The sequence below is a fragment of the Entelurus aequoreus genome, linkage group LG20, assembly GCF_033978785.1.
Source record: "Entelurus aequoreus isolate RoL-2023_Sb linkage group LG20, RoL_Eaeq_v1.1, whole genome shotgun sequence".
NCBI classification, from domain to species: Eukaryota; Metazoa; Chordata; class Actinopteri; order Syngnathiformes; family Syngnathidae; genus Entelurus; species Entelurus aequoreus.
The window spans coordinates 18,444,339-18,464,058 of NC_084750.1; the positions used below are offsets into that span (position 1 = coordinate 18,444,339).

A 19,720-nucleotide genomic window follows, 5' to 3' on the forward strand; every position below is an offset into this window, starting at 1 on the left:
TATCACAGATGGAAGCAGGTGCTACTGTAGTGTTGTGAGGTGCTTGAAATAAGTAGAGATTTCCGATAATGGCTTTTTCGCCGATATGCCAATATTGTCCAACTCTTAATTACCGATACCGATATCAACCGATACTGATATATACAGTCGTGGAATGAACACATTATTATGCCTAATTTTGTTGCGATGCCCCGCTGGATGCATTAAACAATGTAACAAGGTTTCCCAAATTAAATCAACTCAAGTTATGGGAAAAAATGCCAACATGGCACTGCCATATTTATTATTGAAGTCACAAAGTGCATTATTTTTTTTAACATGCCTCAAAACAGCAGCTTGGAATTTGGGACATGCTCTCCCATTGAGGTAGGGGGTTGCGGGGGGTGTATATTGTAGCGTCCCGAAAGAGTTAGTGCTGCAAGGGGTTCTGGGTATTTGTTCTGTTGTGTTCATGTTGTGTTATGGTGCGGATATTCTCCCGAAATACGTTTGTCATTCTTGTTTGGTGTGGGTTCACTGTGTGGTGCATATTTGTAGCAGTGTTAAAGTTGTTTATACGCCCACCCTCAGTGTGACCTGTATGGCTGTTGATCAAGTATGCGTTGCATTCACTTGTGTGTGTGTGAAAAGCCGTAGATATTATGTGATTGGGCCGGCATGCAAAGGCAGCGCCTTTAAGGTTTATTGGCGCTCTGTTCTCTTCCTAAGTCTGTGCACACAGCGGCGTTTTAATAGGTCATACATTTTACTTTTTGATACCGATAATTTCCGATATTACATTTTAAAGCATTTATTGGCCGATAATATTGGCAGTCCAATATTATCAGACATCTCTAATAAATGATTAAATTAACTGGAAACCTCATATAAACAATATACAACATAAAGTATTAACACGTCAATGAATAAAGCAAAATATTTTCTGGACCAAAAATCACTTCATATTCTCTACTGCTCGCTAGTGTTACATATCTGAGTTATTGTGCAGAAATATGGGGAAACAACTAGAAATGTGCGCTTCATTTACTAATTGTGTTACAAAAAAGATCAATTAGAATAATACATAATGTTGTATATAGAGAACATACAAACCCTTTATTTATTTATTGAATCAAAAATATTGAAATTCAACGATTTGGTGCATTTGCAAACAGCTAAAATGATGTACAAAGCAAACTATAACCTGCTAGCCAAGAATGTACAACAATTCTTCTCAACAAAAGAGGAGACATATAACCTTAGAGGAAAATGCAATTTAAAACATTTGTATGCACGTGCAACACTTAAAACCAGTGTGACCTGTATGGCTGTTGATCAAGTATGCCCTGCATTCACTTGTGTGTGTGAAAAGCCGTAGATATTATGTGATTGGGCCGGCACACAAAGGCAGTGCCTTTAAGGTTTATTGGCGCTCTGTTCTCTTCCTAAGTCCGTGTACACAGCGGCGTTTTAATAAGTCATAAATTTTACTTTTTGAAACCGATACCGATAATTTTGAACCCGATACCGATAATTTCCTGCACAAACTGTCAGGAATCATCTCATGGAAGATCATCTGCATGCTTGTCGTCATCGGGTCTCGACCTGACTGCAGTTTGTAGTCGTAACCGACTTGAGTGGGCATATGCTGAGCATTTTGGACTAACTACAATCAAGCGATTTAGGCCTGGTTCATCCAACGTAGAGGGAGTTGAACTGCCCGTGAACCGAATGTTCAATTCTCTACCATAAGCCGTCTCCAAAGGCATTTCAGAGAATTTGGCAGTACATCCAACCGGGCTCACAACCTTAGACCAGGTGTAACCACACCAGCCCAGGGCCTCCACATCCAGCCGGTGCACCTCCATGAGCGTCTGAGACCAGCCACCCGGACAGCTGCTGCAACAATAGGTTTGCGTAAATGCTCAACATTTTGGACTAACTGTAATTGAGCGATTCAGGCCTGGTTCATTCCAACATAGAGGGAGTTGCAGCAGTCCAAACGTGATGAAATAAAAGCATGGATTACTTGCTCAGCATGGATGACCTACTCAGTGGCCTAGTGGTTAGAGTGTCCGGCCTGAGATCGGTAGGTTGTGAGTGGGGCTGCAACAACTAATCGATTAAAATCGGTTATAAAAATAGTTGGCGATTAATTTAGTCATGGATTCGTTGGATCTATGCTATGCGCATGCGCAGAGGCTACTTTAAAAAAAAAAAAAATGTATAAATTTTTTTAATAACCTTTATTTATAAACTGCAACATGTACAAACAGCTGATAAACAATAATCAAAATAAGTATGGTGCCAGTATGCTGTTTTTTTTTCAATAAAATACTGGAAAGGATAGAAATGTAGTTTGTCTCTTTTATCCGATTATTAATCGATTAATCAAAGTAATAATCGACAGATTAATCGATTATCAAATTAGTTGTTAGTCGCAGCCCTAGTTGTGAGTTCAAACCCCGGCCGAGTCATACCAAAGACTATAAAAAATGGGACCCGTTACCTCCCTGCTTGGCACTCAGCATCAAGGGTTGGAATTGGGGGTTGAATCACCGAAAACGATTTCCGGGCGCGGCCTCCGCTGCTGCCCACTGCTCCCCTCACCTCCCAGGGGTTAAACAAGGGGATGGGTCAAATGCAGAGGACAGATTTCACCACACCTAGTGTGTGTGTGACAATCATTGGTACTTTAACTTTAACTCAAAGTCGTTAAAAACTGATTAAAGTCTTCGATGATAAAAACGAGCTCGTACAACCGAATTAATCTAATGTTCCAATTTAAAATCATTTTCAAACTTAAAACCTAAAGTAATGTTTTTTTTTACAAAAAGGTACACTACCGTTCAAAAGTTTGGGGTCACCCAAACAATTTTGTGGAATAGCCTTAATTTCTAAGAACAAGAATAGACTGTCGAGTTTCAGATGAAAGTTCTCTTTTTCTGGCCATTTTGAGCGTTTAATTGACCCCACAAATGTGATGCTCCAGAAACTCAATCTGCTCAAAGGAAGGTCAGTTTTGTAGCTTCTGTAACGAGCTAAACTGTTTTCAGATGTGTGAACATGATTGCACAAGGGTTTTCTAATCATCAATTAGCCTTCTGAGCCAATGAGCAAACACATTGTACCATTAGAACACTGGAGTGATAGTTGCTGGAAATGGGCCTCTATACACCCATGTAGATATTGCACCAAAAACCAGACATTTGCAGCTAGAATAGTCATTTACCACATTAGCAATATATAGAGTGTATTTCTTTAAAGTTAAGACTAGTTTAAAGTTATCTTCATTGAAAAGTACAGTGCTTTTCCTTCAAAAATAAGGACATTTCAATGTGACCCCAAACTTTTGAACGGTAGTGTATGTTGCTAAAAAATAACCTGACAATTGCAATTCATCCAAAAAGTGACTCAAGTAAATGTGATCGGAATGAATACTTGATTAAAAAGTCATTTAAAGGAGCTTGTCAATGGGAAACCTGTGATAGTCTAGCAGGAAGTCGGCATAATGTCTTATTAACTGCAGTCTAATTGTGGCCCATTAGTTGTGATTGCATCCAATTTGATGAGCTGCCAGCTGCTTCAAAGAGTTGATCTCTCACATGAGCCGAGGACGCGTCTCTATTAATGGAATATCCTCGCAGACTGTTTGTCTTCCAGTGTGAAGGAGTTACTCAGACTGCGGCTCCAGCAGGTGACCAACTGTCTGATTAATAATCGTGTACGCACTTGGAGGAAGGAATTACGCGCGACACAACCACGCACCGCGGGGGACTTTTTGGCACATCTTATGCCGTAATTAGCTCATTTAGCAGTCATTTGTCACTGGGCGAGTCATGTTGTTGCCCTGCGTGTGGTTTTGTCAATGACGTCTCAGTTCGCTCACGTGCCTCCGCTCGGGTACTTCTGCAAAGTCAAATACGTGCGTGCTCTACTGTGGTACGCTCATGACGTTTTTGTTTGTGCGACATTAATAAGACGAAAGAAGGTAAGAATTTTGACCAGGGCGGTTGTTGCCACGTCTCTACCAAGGAATGGTACGTTGGACATTGATAAACTCACCTAAAATATGATGATTTACATTTAAAACTCTTCCTTGTGGTCCCGATGATACGTGTTGGATATGCTTTATGTCACTTTTATAACCTGTTCTTTGTCTGCAAGATGTCTGATTGTGGAGACATTTACCAGATTGCAAATGAAACTACACCCCACCCTAAAAGTAGCATCATTTATTTCAGGGGTGCCCACACTTTTTCATTAGGCAAGCTACTTTTCAAATGACCAAGTCGAGGGGATCTACCTCATCTTCATATATACCGTATTTTTCAGAGTATAAGTCGCTCCGGAGTATAAGTCGCACCGGCCGAAAATGCATAATAAAGAAGGAAAAAAACATATATAAGTCGCACTGGAGTATAAGTCGCATTTTTTGGGGAAACTTATTTGATAAAAGCCAACACCAAGAATATACATTTGAAAGGCAATTTAAAATAAATCAAGAATAGTGAACAACAGGCGGAATAAGTGTACGTTATATGAGGCATAAATAACCAACTGAGAACGTGCCTGGTATGTTAACGTAACATATTATGGTAAGAGTAATTCAAATAACTATAACATATAGAACATGCTATACCTTTACCAAACAATCTGTCACTCCTAATCGCTAAATCCCATGAAATCTTATACGTCTAGTCTCTTACGTGAATGAGCTAAATAATATTATTTGATATTTTACGCTAATGTGTTAATCATTTCACACATAAGTCGCTCCTGAGTATAAGTCGCACCCCCGGCCAAACTATGAAAAAAAACTGCGATTTATAGTCCGAAAAATACGGTATATATATATATATATATATATATATATATATATATATATATATATATATATATATATATATATATATATATATATATATATATATATATATATATATGTATATATATATATATATGTATATATATATATATATATATATATGTATATATATATATATATGTATATATATATATATATATGTATATATATATATATATATGTATATATATATATATATATGTATATATATGTATGTATATATATGTATATATATATATATATATATATGTATATATATATATATATATATGTATATATATGTATGTATATATATATATATGTATATATATGTATGTATATATATATATGTATATATATGTATGTATATATATATATATATATATATATATATATGTATATATATATATATATATATATATATATATATATATATATATATATATATATATATATGTATGTATATATATATATATATATATATATATATATATATATATATATGTATATATATATATATATATATATATATATATATATATATATATATATATATATCCCCCCTTCCATCTTCTTCCGCTTATCCGAGGTCGGGTCGCGGGGGCAGCAGCCTAAGCAGGGAAGCCCAGCTTATATATATATATATATATATATATATATATATATATATATATATATATATATATATATATATATATATATATATACTGTCAAGGTTACTGTGGTTTATCCGTTATACAGTGCTCAATACTGGGTTAGAACGGAATATACGTTAGGTCAGAAAAAAACACGGAGGCTATTTTCATCCTTACAAGCCTGTTTCGCAGGTTTCCCTGGTGTTCAGGGGATTTTATATAATATATATATATATATATATATATATTAGGGCTGCAACAACTAATCAATTAAATCGATTAAAATCAATTATAAAAATAGTTGGCGATTAATTTAGTCATCGATTCGTTGGATCTATACTATGCGCATGCTCAGAGGCTACTTTTTATTTTTTTATAAACCTTTATTTATAAACTGCAACATTTACAAACAGCTGAGAAACAATAAAAAATAAGTGTGGTGCCAGTATGCTGTTTTTTTTCCAATAAAATACTGGAAAGGATAGAAATGTAGTTTGTCTCTTTTATCCGATTATTAATCGATTAATCGAAGTAATAATCGACAGATTAATCGATTATCAAATTAGTTGTTAGTTGCAGCCCTAATATATATATATATGTATATATATATATATATATATATATATATATATATATATATATATATATATATATATATATATATATAAATCCCCTGAAGAGCAGGGAAATCTGTGAAACAGGCTTGTAGGGATTAAATAGGTCAGGAAAATAACAGAGGCTAACGTGTGTATGTATGTATATATATATATATATATATATATATATATATATATATATATATATATATATATATATATATATATATATATATATATATATATATATATATACTGTCAAGGTTACTGTGGTTTATCCGTTATACAGTGCTCAATACCGGGGTAGAACGGAATATACGTTAGGTCAGAAAAAAACACGGAGGCTATTTTCATCCTTACAAGCCTGTTTCGCAGGTTTCCCTGGTGTTCAGGGGATTTTATATAATATATATATATATATATATATATATATATATATATATATATATATATATATATATATATATATATATATATATATATATATATATATATATATATATATATATATATATATATATATATATACACTACCGTTCAAAAGTTTGGGGTCACCCAAACAATTTTGTGGAATAGCCTTCATTTCTAAGAACAAGAATAGACTGTCGAGTTTCAGATGAAAGTTCTCTTTTTCTGGCCATTTTGAGCGTTTAATTGACCCCACAAATGTGATGCTCCAGAAACTCAATCTGCTCAAAGGAAGGTCAGTTTTTTAGCTTCTGTAACGAGCTAAACTGTTTTCAGATGTGTGAACATGATTGCACAAGGGTTTTCTAATCATCAATTAGCCTTCTGAGCCAATGAGCAAACACATTGTACCATTAGAACACTGGAGTGATAGTTGCTGGAAATGGGCCTCTATACACCTATGTAGATATTGCACCAAAAACCAGACATTTGCAGCTAGAATAGTCATTTACCACATTAGCAATGTATAGAGTGTATTTCTTTAAAGTTAAGACTAGTTTAAAGTTATCTTCATTGAAAAGTACAGTGCTTTTCCTTCAAAAATAAGGACATTTCAATGTGACCCCAAACTTTTGAACGATAGTGTATATATTATAAAATCCCCTGTAGAGCAGGGAATATTATATATATATATATATATATATATATATATATATATATATATATATATATATATATATATATATATATATATATATATATATATATATATATATATATATATATATATATATTAGGGCTGCAACAACTAATCGATTAAAATCGATTATAAAAATAGTTGGCGATTAATTTAGTCATCGATTCGTTGGATCTATGCTATGCGCATGCGCAGAGGCTACTTTTTTATTTTTTATTTTTTTATAAACCTTTATTTATAAACTGCAACATTTACAAACAGCTGACAAACAATAATCAAAATAAGTATGGTGCCAGTATGCTGTTTTTTTTCAATAACATACTGGAAAGGATAGAAATGTAGTTTGTCTCTTTTATCCGATTACTAATCGATTAATCGAAGTAATAATCGACAGATTAATCGATTATCAAATTAGTTTTTAGTTGCAGCCCTAATATATATATATATATATATATATATATATATATATATATATATATATATATATATAAATCCCCTGAAGAGCAGGGAAATCTTCGAAACAGGCTTGTAGGGATGAAATAGCCTCTTTGTTATTTTCCTGACCTAACGCATGTGTGTGTGTGTGTGTGTGTATATATATCAATATATATATATATATTGATATATATATATATAATATTCCCTGCTCTACAGGGGATTTTATAATATATATATTTATATATATTATATAAAATTTTCGAATTTCTTTTTATGTATTAAACAGACATTTTTTTGTTAACATGTTAAAGGGGATTAATAAAAATACAAGCATGTTTAACACATGTATCATGTTGTAATTGAATGTTTATGTTCGAAATGAACTCAAACCATAACATATAGATTCCTTTCTTTCATGAAGACAATAATATAAGTTGGTGTATTGCCTGATTCTGATGACTTGCATTGATTGGAATCAGACAGGATTCACAGTTTTTTAAATTTAATTTATTTATTAAACTTATTTTTTTCATTTATTTATTTTTATTTATTAATTTTTTTTGGGAGGGGGGAGGGGTACCTGTACAGTACCTGTATTATGATTTCCCTACCAAATTAATAAATAAATATTATTATTTTTAAATAATTGTCACTGTTTTCTCAAAAATAATGTTAAAAACAATCATCCAAAGCCTGACGTATACTATTCATGTTGACATAACCTTTACTGCAAATGATTATCTTCTCTAAATATTGGTTATCGACCTCTTTGACTAGTAATTATGGGTATCGGCCCTGAAAAGACCATATTGGTTGATCTCTAGTGTGAACCTACCCTCGGTCTCCTAGTTTGGTCTTAGACTGCGTTCAAACCTGACCAATCAAACTCTCCTAGCAGAGCGAATGAACCCTCGTCTATTTTAACCAGGCCAAATGATGACAATCATAGTCATCAATTATCATGTGCCTAATTTGATGGATGTAGCTGCAGCACTTCCTCCTCGGGGGTCCATTGTGTTTCCAAGAAGGAGTATCCACGGTTATGTCACTTCCAAGCAGAGAGCACAAAAGACAGCTGGGGTTTTTTTTGGAGGGGGGGGGGGGGGGGGGGGGTTGGCGAAACTTGAGGTGGATGTGGGGGCTTAATCACCTGTTTGCCAGCGAGAATGACCGCCTGTATCATGTGTGGCTGCTGGACACAGTAGGAAGACCGGCCTATTTTTTTATCCCGGATAACATCTGCAAACGACACAATTGTGTATACTAGCGGGGGATGGTCTAAGACTGCCATCGCAATTGATAGCGAGTGCAAAAGTGGAGGACTTTTGTGTGTACTACCATGGAGACACTCATTTACTGCACATTCATGGCATCATGTGGTCCAACGTGTAGTGTTTTGTTAATGTCGTGGAACATGCAGACCATTACTTAAGTCTGCATGAATTACCATGAATTTATTAACGTGGACCCCTACTGAAAGCCACTACTACCGACCACACAGTCTGATAGTTTATATATCAATGATGAAATCTTAACATTGCAACACATGCCAATACGGCCGGGTTAACTTATAAAGTGCAATTTTAAATTTCCCGGGGAACTTCCGGTTCAAAACGCCTTTGGAGGATGACGTATGCGCGTGACGTCGCCAGGTCCACGGAAGTGTTTGGACACAATACACAGAGCTCTGTTTTCTTCGACAAAGTTCCGCAGTATTCTGGACATCTGTGTTGGTGAATCTTTTGCAACTTGTTTAATGAACAATGGAGGCGGCAAAGAAGAACGTTGTAGGTGGGATCGGTGTATTAGCGGCTGGCTGTAGCAACACAACAAGGAGGACTTTGTTGGCTAGCAGACGCGCTAGCGGCGAACTCACCTTGACTTCCTACGTCTCCGGGCCGCCGACCGCATCGTCGAACGCAGGTGAGCACGGGTGTTGATGAGCAGAGGAGGGCTGGCTGGCGTAGGTGGAGCGCTAATGTTTTTATCATAGCTCTGACGAGGTCCCGTTGTTAAGTTAGCGTTGTTAGCAACAGCATTGCTAGGCTTCGACAGGCGTCGAATACACATTAACCGTGTATTTACATGTCCAGTGTTTGGTTCGGTGTCTTTTGATAGTAGTATTGTTGATCTTCTGTCTATCCTTCCAGTCAGGGATTTATTTATTTTGTTTCTATCTGCATTTGAGACAGATGCTATCACGTTAGCTCATGCTAAAGGGCTTCGTCGATGTATTGTCGTGGAGATAAAAGTCACTGTTAATGTCCATTTCGCCTTCTCGACTCTCATTTTCAAGAGGATATAGTATCCGAGGTGGTTTAAAATACAAATCCGTGATCCACAATAGAAAAAGGAGAAAGTGTGGAATCCAATGAGCCAGCTTGTACCTAAGTTACGGTCAGAGCGAAAAAAGATATCTCGAACTGCATTCTAGTCCGTCACTCTAACGTTCCTCATCCACGAATCTTTCATCCTCGCTCAAATTAATGGGGTAATCGTCACTTTCTCGCTCCTAATATCTCTCGCTCCATTGTAAACAACGGGGAATTGTGAGCAGCACTACCGCTTGTGACGTCACGCTACTTCCGGTAGGGGCAAGGTTTTTTTTTATCAGCGAGCAAAAGTTGCGAACTTTATCGTCGGTTTTCTCTACTAAATCCTTTCAGCAAAAATATGGCAATATCGCGAAATGATCAAGTATGACACATAGAATGGATCTGCTATTCCCGTTTAAATTTTTAAAAATTCATTTCAGTAGGCCTTTAAACAAGTTGAAAAACTTATTCGGGTGTTACCATTTAGTGGTCAATTGTACGGAATATGTACTATACTGTGCAATCAATCAATGCAACACCTTTTATTTCTGTTAAAATGAAGCCAATATTGACATTTTTCCTAGTTCCCTTTATTTGGAAAAGTATGGATACACAGTACAGTTTGGACACACCTTCTCATTTCAGTGCATTTTCTTTATTTTCATGACTATTCACATTGTAGATTGTCACTGAAGGCATCAAAACTATGACACCTGTGAAGTGAAAACCATTTCAGGTGACTACCTCTTGAAGCTCATGGAGAGAATGCCAAGAGTGTGCAAAGCAGTAATCAAAGCAAAAAGGTGGCTATTTTGAAGAAACTAGAATATAAAACATGTTTTCAGTTATTTCACCTTTTTTTGTTAAGTACATAACTCCTCATGTGTTCATTCATAGTTTTGATGTGACAATCTACAATGTAAATAGTCATGAAAATAAAGAAAACACATTGAATTAGAAGGTGTGTCCAAACTTTTGGCCTGTACTGTAGATTTTGGTACTGGTACTAAATTAATGGTATCTGGACAACCCTATGTTACACTAGATGTTTACATAGTCACTTTAAAGACACACAACTTTTAAAATATTTGCTTGTAACAGTGGATGTTCCTGCACAATTATTTGCACTTAAAATACTTGTTTGTAGTAATAAATAAGATTACAACATTTTAGCGTTACATTTGTGTTCAACTACAGTACGTGTGTTTATCCTAAACATTCCTGACACTTCTTTACACACTAGGGTTGTCCCGATACCAATATTTTGGTACCGGTACCAAAATGTATTTCGATACTTTTCTAAATAAAGGGGACCACAAAAAATTGCATTATTGGCTTTGTTTTAACAAACAATCTTAGGATACATCAAACATATGTTTATTATTGCAATTAAGTCCTTCAATAAAATAGTGAACATACTAGACAACTTGTCTTTTAGTAGTAAGTAAACAAACAAAGACTCCTAATTAGTCTGCTGACGTATGCAGTAACATATTGTGTCATTTATACACCTATTATTTTGGCAACATTATAAAGGATAAGCTGTAAAAATGGATTATTAATCCACTTGTTCATTTACTGTTAATATCTGCTTACTTTCTCTTTTAACATGTTCTATCTACACTTCTGTTAAAATTTAATAATCACTTATTCTTCTGTTGGTAGAATGCTTTCAGTGATTCCCACACATTCATTTATTTGTGGCGGCCCGCCACGAAAGAATTACGTCCGCCACAAATAAAAAAAAAAGTATTTTATTTTTATTTATTTATTTTTATTTTTTTTATTCCTGTCCAGCTTCTCAGGCAAATCATATAGTTGATGTAGATGCCCATATAGGCTGTTCAGATTTACTTTACAAAACAGAAGTGTAGGATACTTCTCTTGTTGCCTTATTTGTATTTGACCACTACTGTTTTCTGTTTATTTGTTACTGACTGTGGCAGGACACCTCTGCCTCTGTTTCACTTTATGTTGCTGGTAAATAATATGATTGAAGTAGTAGGCTAAAGTTAAATTATTTAGTATGCACTAATTAAAGGGCAGAGCTTTAAGAGACATTTTAGCTTTTATATTTTATAAGATATATTTTTTGTAAGAACCACAATTAATAAAGATATTTCAGTGAATAACTTATTGTTCAAATCTGTATATAAATATGTACATAAAGTGTTGTAATTATATTGTAAAATGGATGGATGGATGGATGGACGTTTAAAACAAAACTGTTACTAATTAGTAAGTATACATTTTTTGAGCCTTTTTAGAGAAAATCATATCATTGTACTAAATTATGCAAATTATTCGATGATGTCATGGTGACCACACCCATTGCCACGCCCCCACCGCCACAGGTATCTTGGCAGTTTATGGGAAACACTGGCTTTACATTAGTTTTGGATGATACCACAAATTTGGGTATCGATCCGATACCAAGTAGTTACAGGATCATACATTGGTCATATTCAAAGTCCTCATGTGTCCAGGGGCGTATTTCCTGAGTTTATAAACATAAAAACAATAAAAAAAAAAACGAAAAAAGATTTTGAGATGCTAAAAAAAATGTCGATGTAATGATAGTATCGACTAGATACACTCTTGTACTTGGTATCATTACAGTGGATGTCAGGTGTAGATCCACCCATGGCGTTTGTTTACATTGTGATGCCGGCGAGCTACGGTGTGTAGTGCATACTTGCCAACCTTGAGACCTCCAATATCGGGGGGTAGGGGATGGGGTGGTGGGGGCTTGGTCGGGGGTGGGGGTCTGTGTGGTTGGGGGCGGGGGGCGTGGTTGGGGGCGTGGTTATTTACAGCTAGAATTCACCAACTCGAGTATTTCATATATATTTCATATATATATATATATATATATATATATATATATATATATATATATATATGTATGTATATATATGTATGAAATACTTGACTTTCAATGAATTCTAGCTATATATATATATATATATATATATATATATATACATATATATATATATATATATATATATATATATATATATATTTATTTTATTTATTTTATTTACATAGAAAAAAAATAAAAATACTTGAATTTCAGTATTCCGGTGGCTATCCATTAGATGGCAGAATTGTCCTGTTTAACTTCTTCGTTCATGATGAGTATATCATTTCGGCCACCGTGTTCAATGGAAAAGTCTGTTCTACAAAATGTACAGGCAACATACACCTTCCCCTTCGAACTGTCCTGGATGAACTGAAATTCTTGTTTCCATTCGTTTTGGAACTTGCAAGCGTATTTCTTCATCTTGCTCGTCGACGGCGTCGCCATGTGATGTCTGTAATTTCCTCGTTCTTCTGCTTCGTCTCCTTGTTGTGTGCACAGTTGTGCACTCTACTCTCTAAAAGCCCTAGATGTTATGACGTCTTTGGGCAGGCAAGCTGTTTATATTGTGGGAAAGCGGACGTGAGAACAGGCTGTCCCCACTCAGGTCCGCATTGAGCTGGAGGGGGCGTGGCCTCCAGCTCCGGCTGAATACCGGGAGTTTGTCGGGAGAAAATCTCTGCTGGGAGGTTGTCGGGAGAGGCGCTGAATACCGGGATTCTCCCGCTAAAAACGGGAGGGTTGGCAAGTATGGTGTAGTGAAGCATGTTTAGCTACTCCACCTCCTGCAGGGATGATACTTGTAAGAAACTCACCTTATTCGTCGCCATGGAGACGAGGATTAGTGATTTAGAAGTAGATAAAACACTGCAGACTGCGGATGGATGTTAGCCACTAGCTAGCTAGCCATGTCTTAAAGCACCTCTTCCTGAGGGCGTTTCAGTGTTTATCCTCAGTTTTTAAGCCAAAATGCGTCAATTCTCCCTTTTCCGTCTACACCAGGGGTGTCAAACTCATTTTAGATGGGGGGCCACATGGAGAAAAATCTACTCCCAAGTGGGCCGGACTGGTAAAATCACGGCATGATAACTTAAAAATAAAGACAACTTCACATTGGTTTTTTTGTTTTAAAAATAGAACAAGCACATTCTGAAATTGTACAAATAATAATGTTGTAGTTTTTTTACACTTACATGTTGCGGTTAATAGTATTCTATCTTCATTTGTTGTTACTTATACTTTCTGAATAAATTATGTGATAATGTTCATCAGTCAACTCATTGGTGTTAAGTTTCAATCTATCAAGATAAAAAAATTATATCAAAATCAAATTACAGGATGTTATTTATGTAGTTTGCTCATTTTCCTCGACTGATGTGGTTTATTTTGTACATATGTAGCATCATCTACAAAGATAAAAAGAATTGCTATTGTGACATCTAGTGGACACATTTAGAACAGCAGTTTATTTCATTCAAAAATTTCCGTCCATTTTTATACTTAGCAAACTCATCCCGCGGGCCGGATCAAAACTGTTCGCGGGCCTGATCCGGCCCGCGGGCCGTACGTTTGACACCCCTGGTCTACACACTGTGTCTGCTTGTAAGTACTCCGTGATTGTGCGCTGCCGAACATGCTCCTCTGTTCGTAAAACCAGGGGGGTTTTGCGAGCAGAGGAGGGGGGACGGTGACCGGTACTTTTTAGAGGCGGTACAGTACCAAATATGATTCATTAGTATCGTGGTACTATACTAGTACCAGTATACCGTACAACCCTATTACACACTATAAAAAAATTTAACTTTTTTTTTTTGGACAAATACCACAATACTATCATATTGTCGCCTTAATACCGTGGTAATATCGTACCGTCAGTCTAAAAACATGCACGCTAGGCCACTCTAAACAGTCCACAGGTGTGGATGATATTGAAAATAGTTGGTTTAAAAGTGACCAGTCCAGGGTGTAGGCTACCTCACCTCTCACCCAAAATCAGCTGGGGTAGGCTCCAGCTCACCTGCGACCCTGATGGTGTGATGGTGTTCACCCATCAAACGATCTCCTCGTCGCTGTCAACATACCTGCTGTGCCAAAACTATTCCCTAACCAGTAAATATCACGTAAGCCTGGATTCTTTCAACTAAAGTTTCCCTTTCATAAAGTGTAGCTCAGTTGCCTAGCTAGGCCCGTATGCATCCGCCAATTCTGCTTACATTACCAACATTCAAAGATGCCCACAAATAGCCGCTCGGCATCTGCTTTCGAGACGTTCCCAGCTCAAAACCGTGGGGAGTGCGTTTGATTGCACACATGAGCTACAGTCACCGCGGCAGTGATGCAGCCCGAGGCGTACAGTAGAGGAGTCTTTTTGTGCGCGGACGCTGCTTAGTCATGTGCGGTGCCAGCTTGTGTTTGCCACGGGAGGTTTGGGAGGGGGGTGGGGGGGTTTGGCGTCACGCCGGCTCGTCTTTAGCGGCGGTCGAACAAGCCCGGCTGTCAAATAAGTGAGACGTTAGCCGGAGTGACGGGACGGAACAGTCGACGGAATTCAGTACACAAACTCCACCTTTACAAAGATCTGCACTGTTGACTGCAGCAATTACGTGTTGTGCTGCAGTATTGGACTTTTTCTACACATTTTCGGAAAGAAAGACAAATTTGTATTGGATCCCAATTGAGAGGTGTACCTAATGCTGTGGCCAGTGAGTTCCCATGATATAGTATTAGCTATAGCTACATCTGGCCCGCGACATCATTTAAAAAACCTGGAAATAATTAATATTTTCTCTCTAAATGTAATTGATTTTTTTTCATTTTGACAGAAAAAAATATATATGTGCTGCTTGAAATTGCATACATTTTAAACTTTAATAGTATCCAATATTGCAACAAATGTCAGCAGCTAAATTAGAAGCCTTTGTTTGTTTACTTACTACTAAAAGACTATTCACTATTTTATTTAAGGATAACATTGTTCTTCCATTGCAATAATAAACATATGTTTAATGTACCCTTAGATTTTTTTCTTAAAATAAAGCCAATAATGCCATTTTTTTTGTGGTCCCCTTTAATTAGAAAAGTATTGAAATACATTTTGATACAGAGACAACCCTACACTTACAGTATAGTCACTTTGTAGGCCTCAACCAAATGTTCACTGTGCACCAAACTGTTATCATTATCAGCTCAGTTTAACATTTGGAGAAGAGGCATTTTATTTTTGGACGAATGAACATTTACTACCACATCAACACACACTAGAGCAGTGGTCCCCAACCTTTTTGTAGCTGGGGACCGGTAAACGCTTGAAAATTTGTCCCACGGACCGGGGGGGGGGGGGGGGGGGCGGACTTATTTATTTATTTATTTTTATTTCATAAAGAAATACAATCATGTGTGCTTACGGACTGTATCCCTGAAGACTGTATTGATCTATATTGATATATAATTAGGGATGTCCGATAATATCGGCCTGCCGATATTATCGGCCGATAAATGCGTTAAAATGTAATATCGGAAATTATCGGTATCGTTTTTTTTATTATCGGTATCGTTTTTTTTCTGTTTTTTTTTTGTTTTTTTTTAATTAAATCAACATAAAAAACACAAGATACACTTACAATTAATGCACCAACCCAAAAAACCTCCCTCCTCATTCACACAAAAGGGTTGTTTCTTTCTGTTATTAATATTCTGGTTCCTACATTATATATCAATATATATCAATACAGTCTGCAAGGGATACAGTCCGTAAGCACACATGATTGTGCGTGCTGCTGCTCCACTAATAGTACTAACCTTTAACAGTTAATGTTACTCATTTTCATTAATTACTAGTTTCTATGTAACCGTTTTTATATTGTTTTACTTTCTTTTTTATTCAAGAAAATGTTTTTAGTTTATTTATCTTATTTTATAATTTTTTTTAAAAAGTACCTTATCTTCACCATACCTGGTTGTCCAAATTAGACATAATAATGTGTTAATTCCACGACTGTATATATCGGTTGATATCGGTATCGGTTGATATCGGTATCGGTAATTAAAGAGTTGGACAATATCGGAATATCGGATATCGGCAAAAAGCCATTATCGGACATCCCTATATATAATGTATATATTGTGTTTTATATGTTGATTTAATTTAAAAAAAAAAAAAAAAAAAAAAAAATATATATATATATTTTTTTTAATTTCTTGCGCGGCCCGGTGGTTGAGGACCGCTGCACTAGAGTACATAAATGTTGTACTTTGTTAATTATTACCCAGTTATGCATCTCCTGTCTTGGATCCCAATTGAGAGGTGTACCTAATGCTGAAGTACTTTATTAATCCCCAAGGGGAAATTGAAAATTTCCAGCACAATCCCATTCAAGGTCAGACAAACATTACAGGGAGACAGAAAAAGGATCGCTGACGGGTCTGCCAACTTCCGGTGCCCCTTACAAAAAAAGGTGAGAAACAGGTAAATGTTGGGGAGGAGGGGGTGGAGAGTAAAACAATATTCAGTCAAAGGCTGGACTCTAGGGTGGGGGTCCAGACCATACTTGCCAACCTTGGGACCTCCAATATCGGGAGGTGGGGGGGGGGGCGTGGTCGGGATGGGGGGCGTGGCCAAGGGCGTGGTTAAGAGGAGAGTATATTTACAGCTAGAATTCACCAAATCAAGTATTTCATACATATATATATATATATATATATATATATATATATATATATATATATATATATATATATATATATATATATATATATATATGAAATACTTGACTTTCAGTGAATTATAGCTATATATATTTTATTTATTTTATTTTTTTTAATTTTATTCTATTATACATATAAATAACATACTTGAATTTCAGTGTTCTGCAGGCTATCAAGTAGATGGAAGTATTGTCCTGCTTAAGAGTGTCACAACATTGCTGTTTACGGCAGACGAACTGCTTTACGGTAGACTAAACGTGACTGCTGTTATTGTGTGTTGTTACCGCGCTGGGAGGACGTTAATGAAACTGCCTAACAATAAACCCACATAAGAAACCAATAACTCTCTCTCCTTGTTGTGCACTCTACTCTCTAAAAGCCGTAGATGTTACGACGTCATTGGGCAGGCAAGCTGTTTATATTGTGGGAAAGCGGACGTGAGAACGGCTGTCCCCACTCAGGTCCGCATTGAGCTGGAGGGGGCGTGGCCTCCAGCTCCGGCTGAATACCGGGAGTTTGTCGGGAGAAAATCTCTGCCGGGAGGTTGTCGGGAGAGGCGCTGAATACCGGGATTCTCCCGCTAAAAACGGGAGGGTTGGCAAGTATGCCAGACTGAGCCCAAGGAAAAAACCCTCATAGCCGTAGCACACACACACAAGTTACTGTACATAGAATCAACAAGACTTGCAACAGAGGGGAGGCACTGTGTGTGTGGATAACATAACATTGATTATGTCTCTTTTTGCCCCGCAGGGTACAAAAACGCTCGTTGCCTGTGCAGGTGTGCCCGTCGAACATCCGGCTGCACATGCGGGGCAAACCAAAGACCGTTACCGTGGAAACCAAGGTGGGCCAAACCAACGCCGACTTCAAGAAGAGCAGAGGCGGTTTTGTTCTCTGGGTCCCGGTCAACTGAGGTACAGCAGTCAAAAGACACCAACAAGACAAGGACAGAAAAACATTATTAGAGTGAATTTTTCATCATTTTAGGCTTCATTTTAATTGGATTGGCATGGATATCATAACAGAAAATAAAACACAAATCTGTTAACTTCCTGTTTGTTTTTATGCCTTTCCAATGAACATTTTTAGTGAGGAACCCAAAAAAGAAAAAAATAACATGTTTTCAATGATCCACTGACGTAATATTGTGGGGTTTCCTGCTCAATCCACTCAGTTCTAATATCCTGTTGTTTATGAGGGGAGAGCAAAAAAAAAACAGTTGGATTTATCTTTTAATCCAAAGTATCTTCTGAATGCGTGCAATCGGGCTCGCCGACTTCACAAAAGTGGAGTAAATGACGCAACAGCTATTTCCTGTCGTGTCCCTTCGGTGTCTTGTGGATGCGAGGAGAGTTTTTGCAGACATTTTGGCACCGGAAACCGCTTAAGTGTCAGCTGGAGATAATGTGAGGCAAACACACAACTTTAACGCGCTTCTTTTTGCTCTGGAACTAGACTCGCACATACAGTATATAGCAGGGGTCACCAACCTTTTTGAAACCAAGAGCTACTTCTTGGGTAGTGATTAATGCGAAGGGCTACCAGTTTGATACACACTTAAATAAATTGCCAGAAATAGCCAATTTGCTCAATTTACCTTTAACTCTATGTTATTATTAATAATTAATAGAGATGTCCAATAATATCGGTCTGCCGATATTATCGGCCGATAAATGCGTTAAAATGTAATATCGGAAATTATCGGTATCGTTTTTTTTATTATCAGTATCGTTTTTTTTTGTTTTTTGTTTTTTTTATTAAATCCACATAAAAAACACAAGATACACTTACAATTAGTGCACCAACCCAAAAAACCTCCCTCCCCCATTTACACTCATTCACACAAAAGGGTTGTTTCTTTCTGTTATTAATATTCTGGTTCCTACATGATATATCAATATATATCAATACAGTCTGCAAGGAATACAGTCCGTAAGCACACATGATTGTGCGTGCTGCTGCTCCACTAATAGTACTAACCTTTAACAGTTAATTTTACAAATTTTCATTAATTACTAGTTTCTATGTAACTGTTTTTATATTGTTTTACTTTCTTTTTTATTCAAGAATTTTTTTTAAATGTATTTATCTTATTTTATTTGATTAATTTTTTTAAAAAGTACCTCATCTTCACCATACCTGGTTGTCCAAATTAGGCATAATAATGTGTTAATTCCACGACTGTATATATCGGTTGATATCGGTATCGGTTGATATCGGTATCGGTAATTAAAGA

The 19,720-nt window shown here is 36.3% G+C and overlaps 1 protein-coding gene across 2 annotated transcripts in view; it reads left to right on the plus strand.

Annotated features, from left to right (window-relative positions):
* The window catches only part of myo1g (myosin IG), a 135,948-nt gene extending 117,431 nt beyond the window's left edge, over positions 1–18,517 (plus strand). For both annotated transcript variants that reach the window (XM_062029560.1, XM_062029561.1), the window contains one exon: positions 18,235–18,517. In XM_062029560.1, the coding sequence (XP_061885544.1) occupies positions 18,235–18,397 (163 nt within the window). In that variant the 3' untranslated portion in view covers positions 18,398–18,517. The remainder of the gene's footprint in view (positions 1–18,234) is intronic.
* The last annotated feature ends 1,203 nt before the right edge of the window (positions 18,518–19,720 follow it).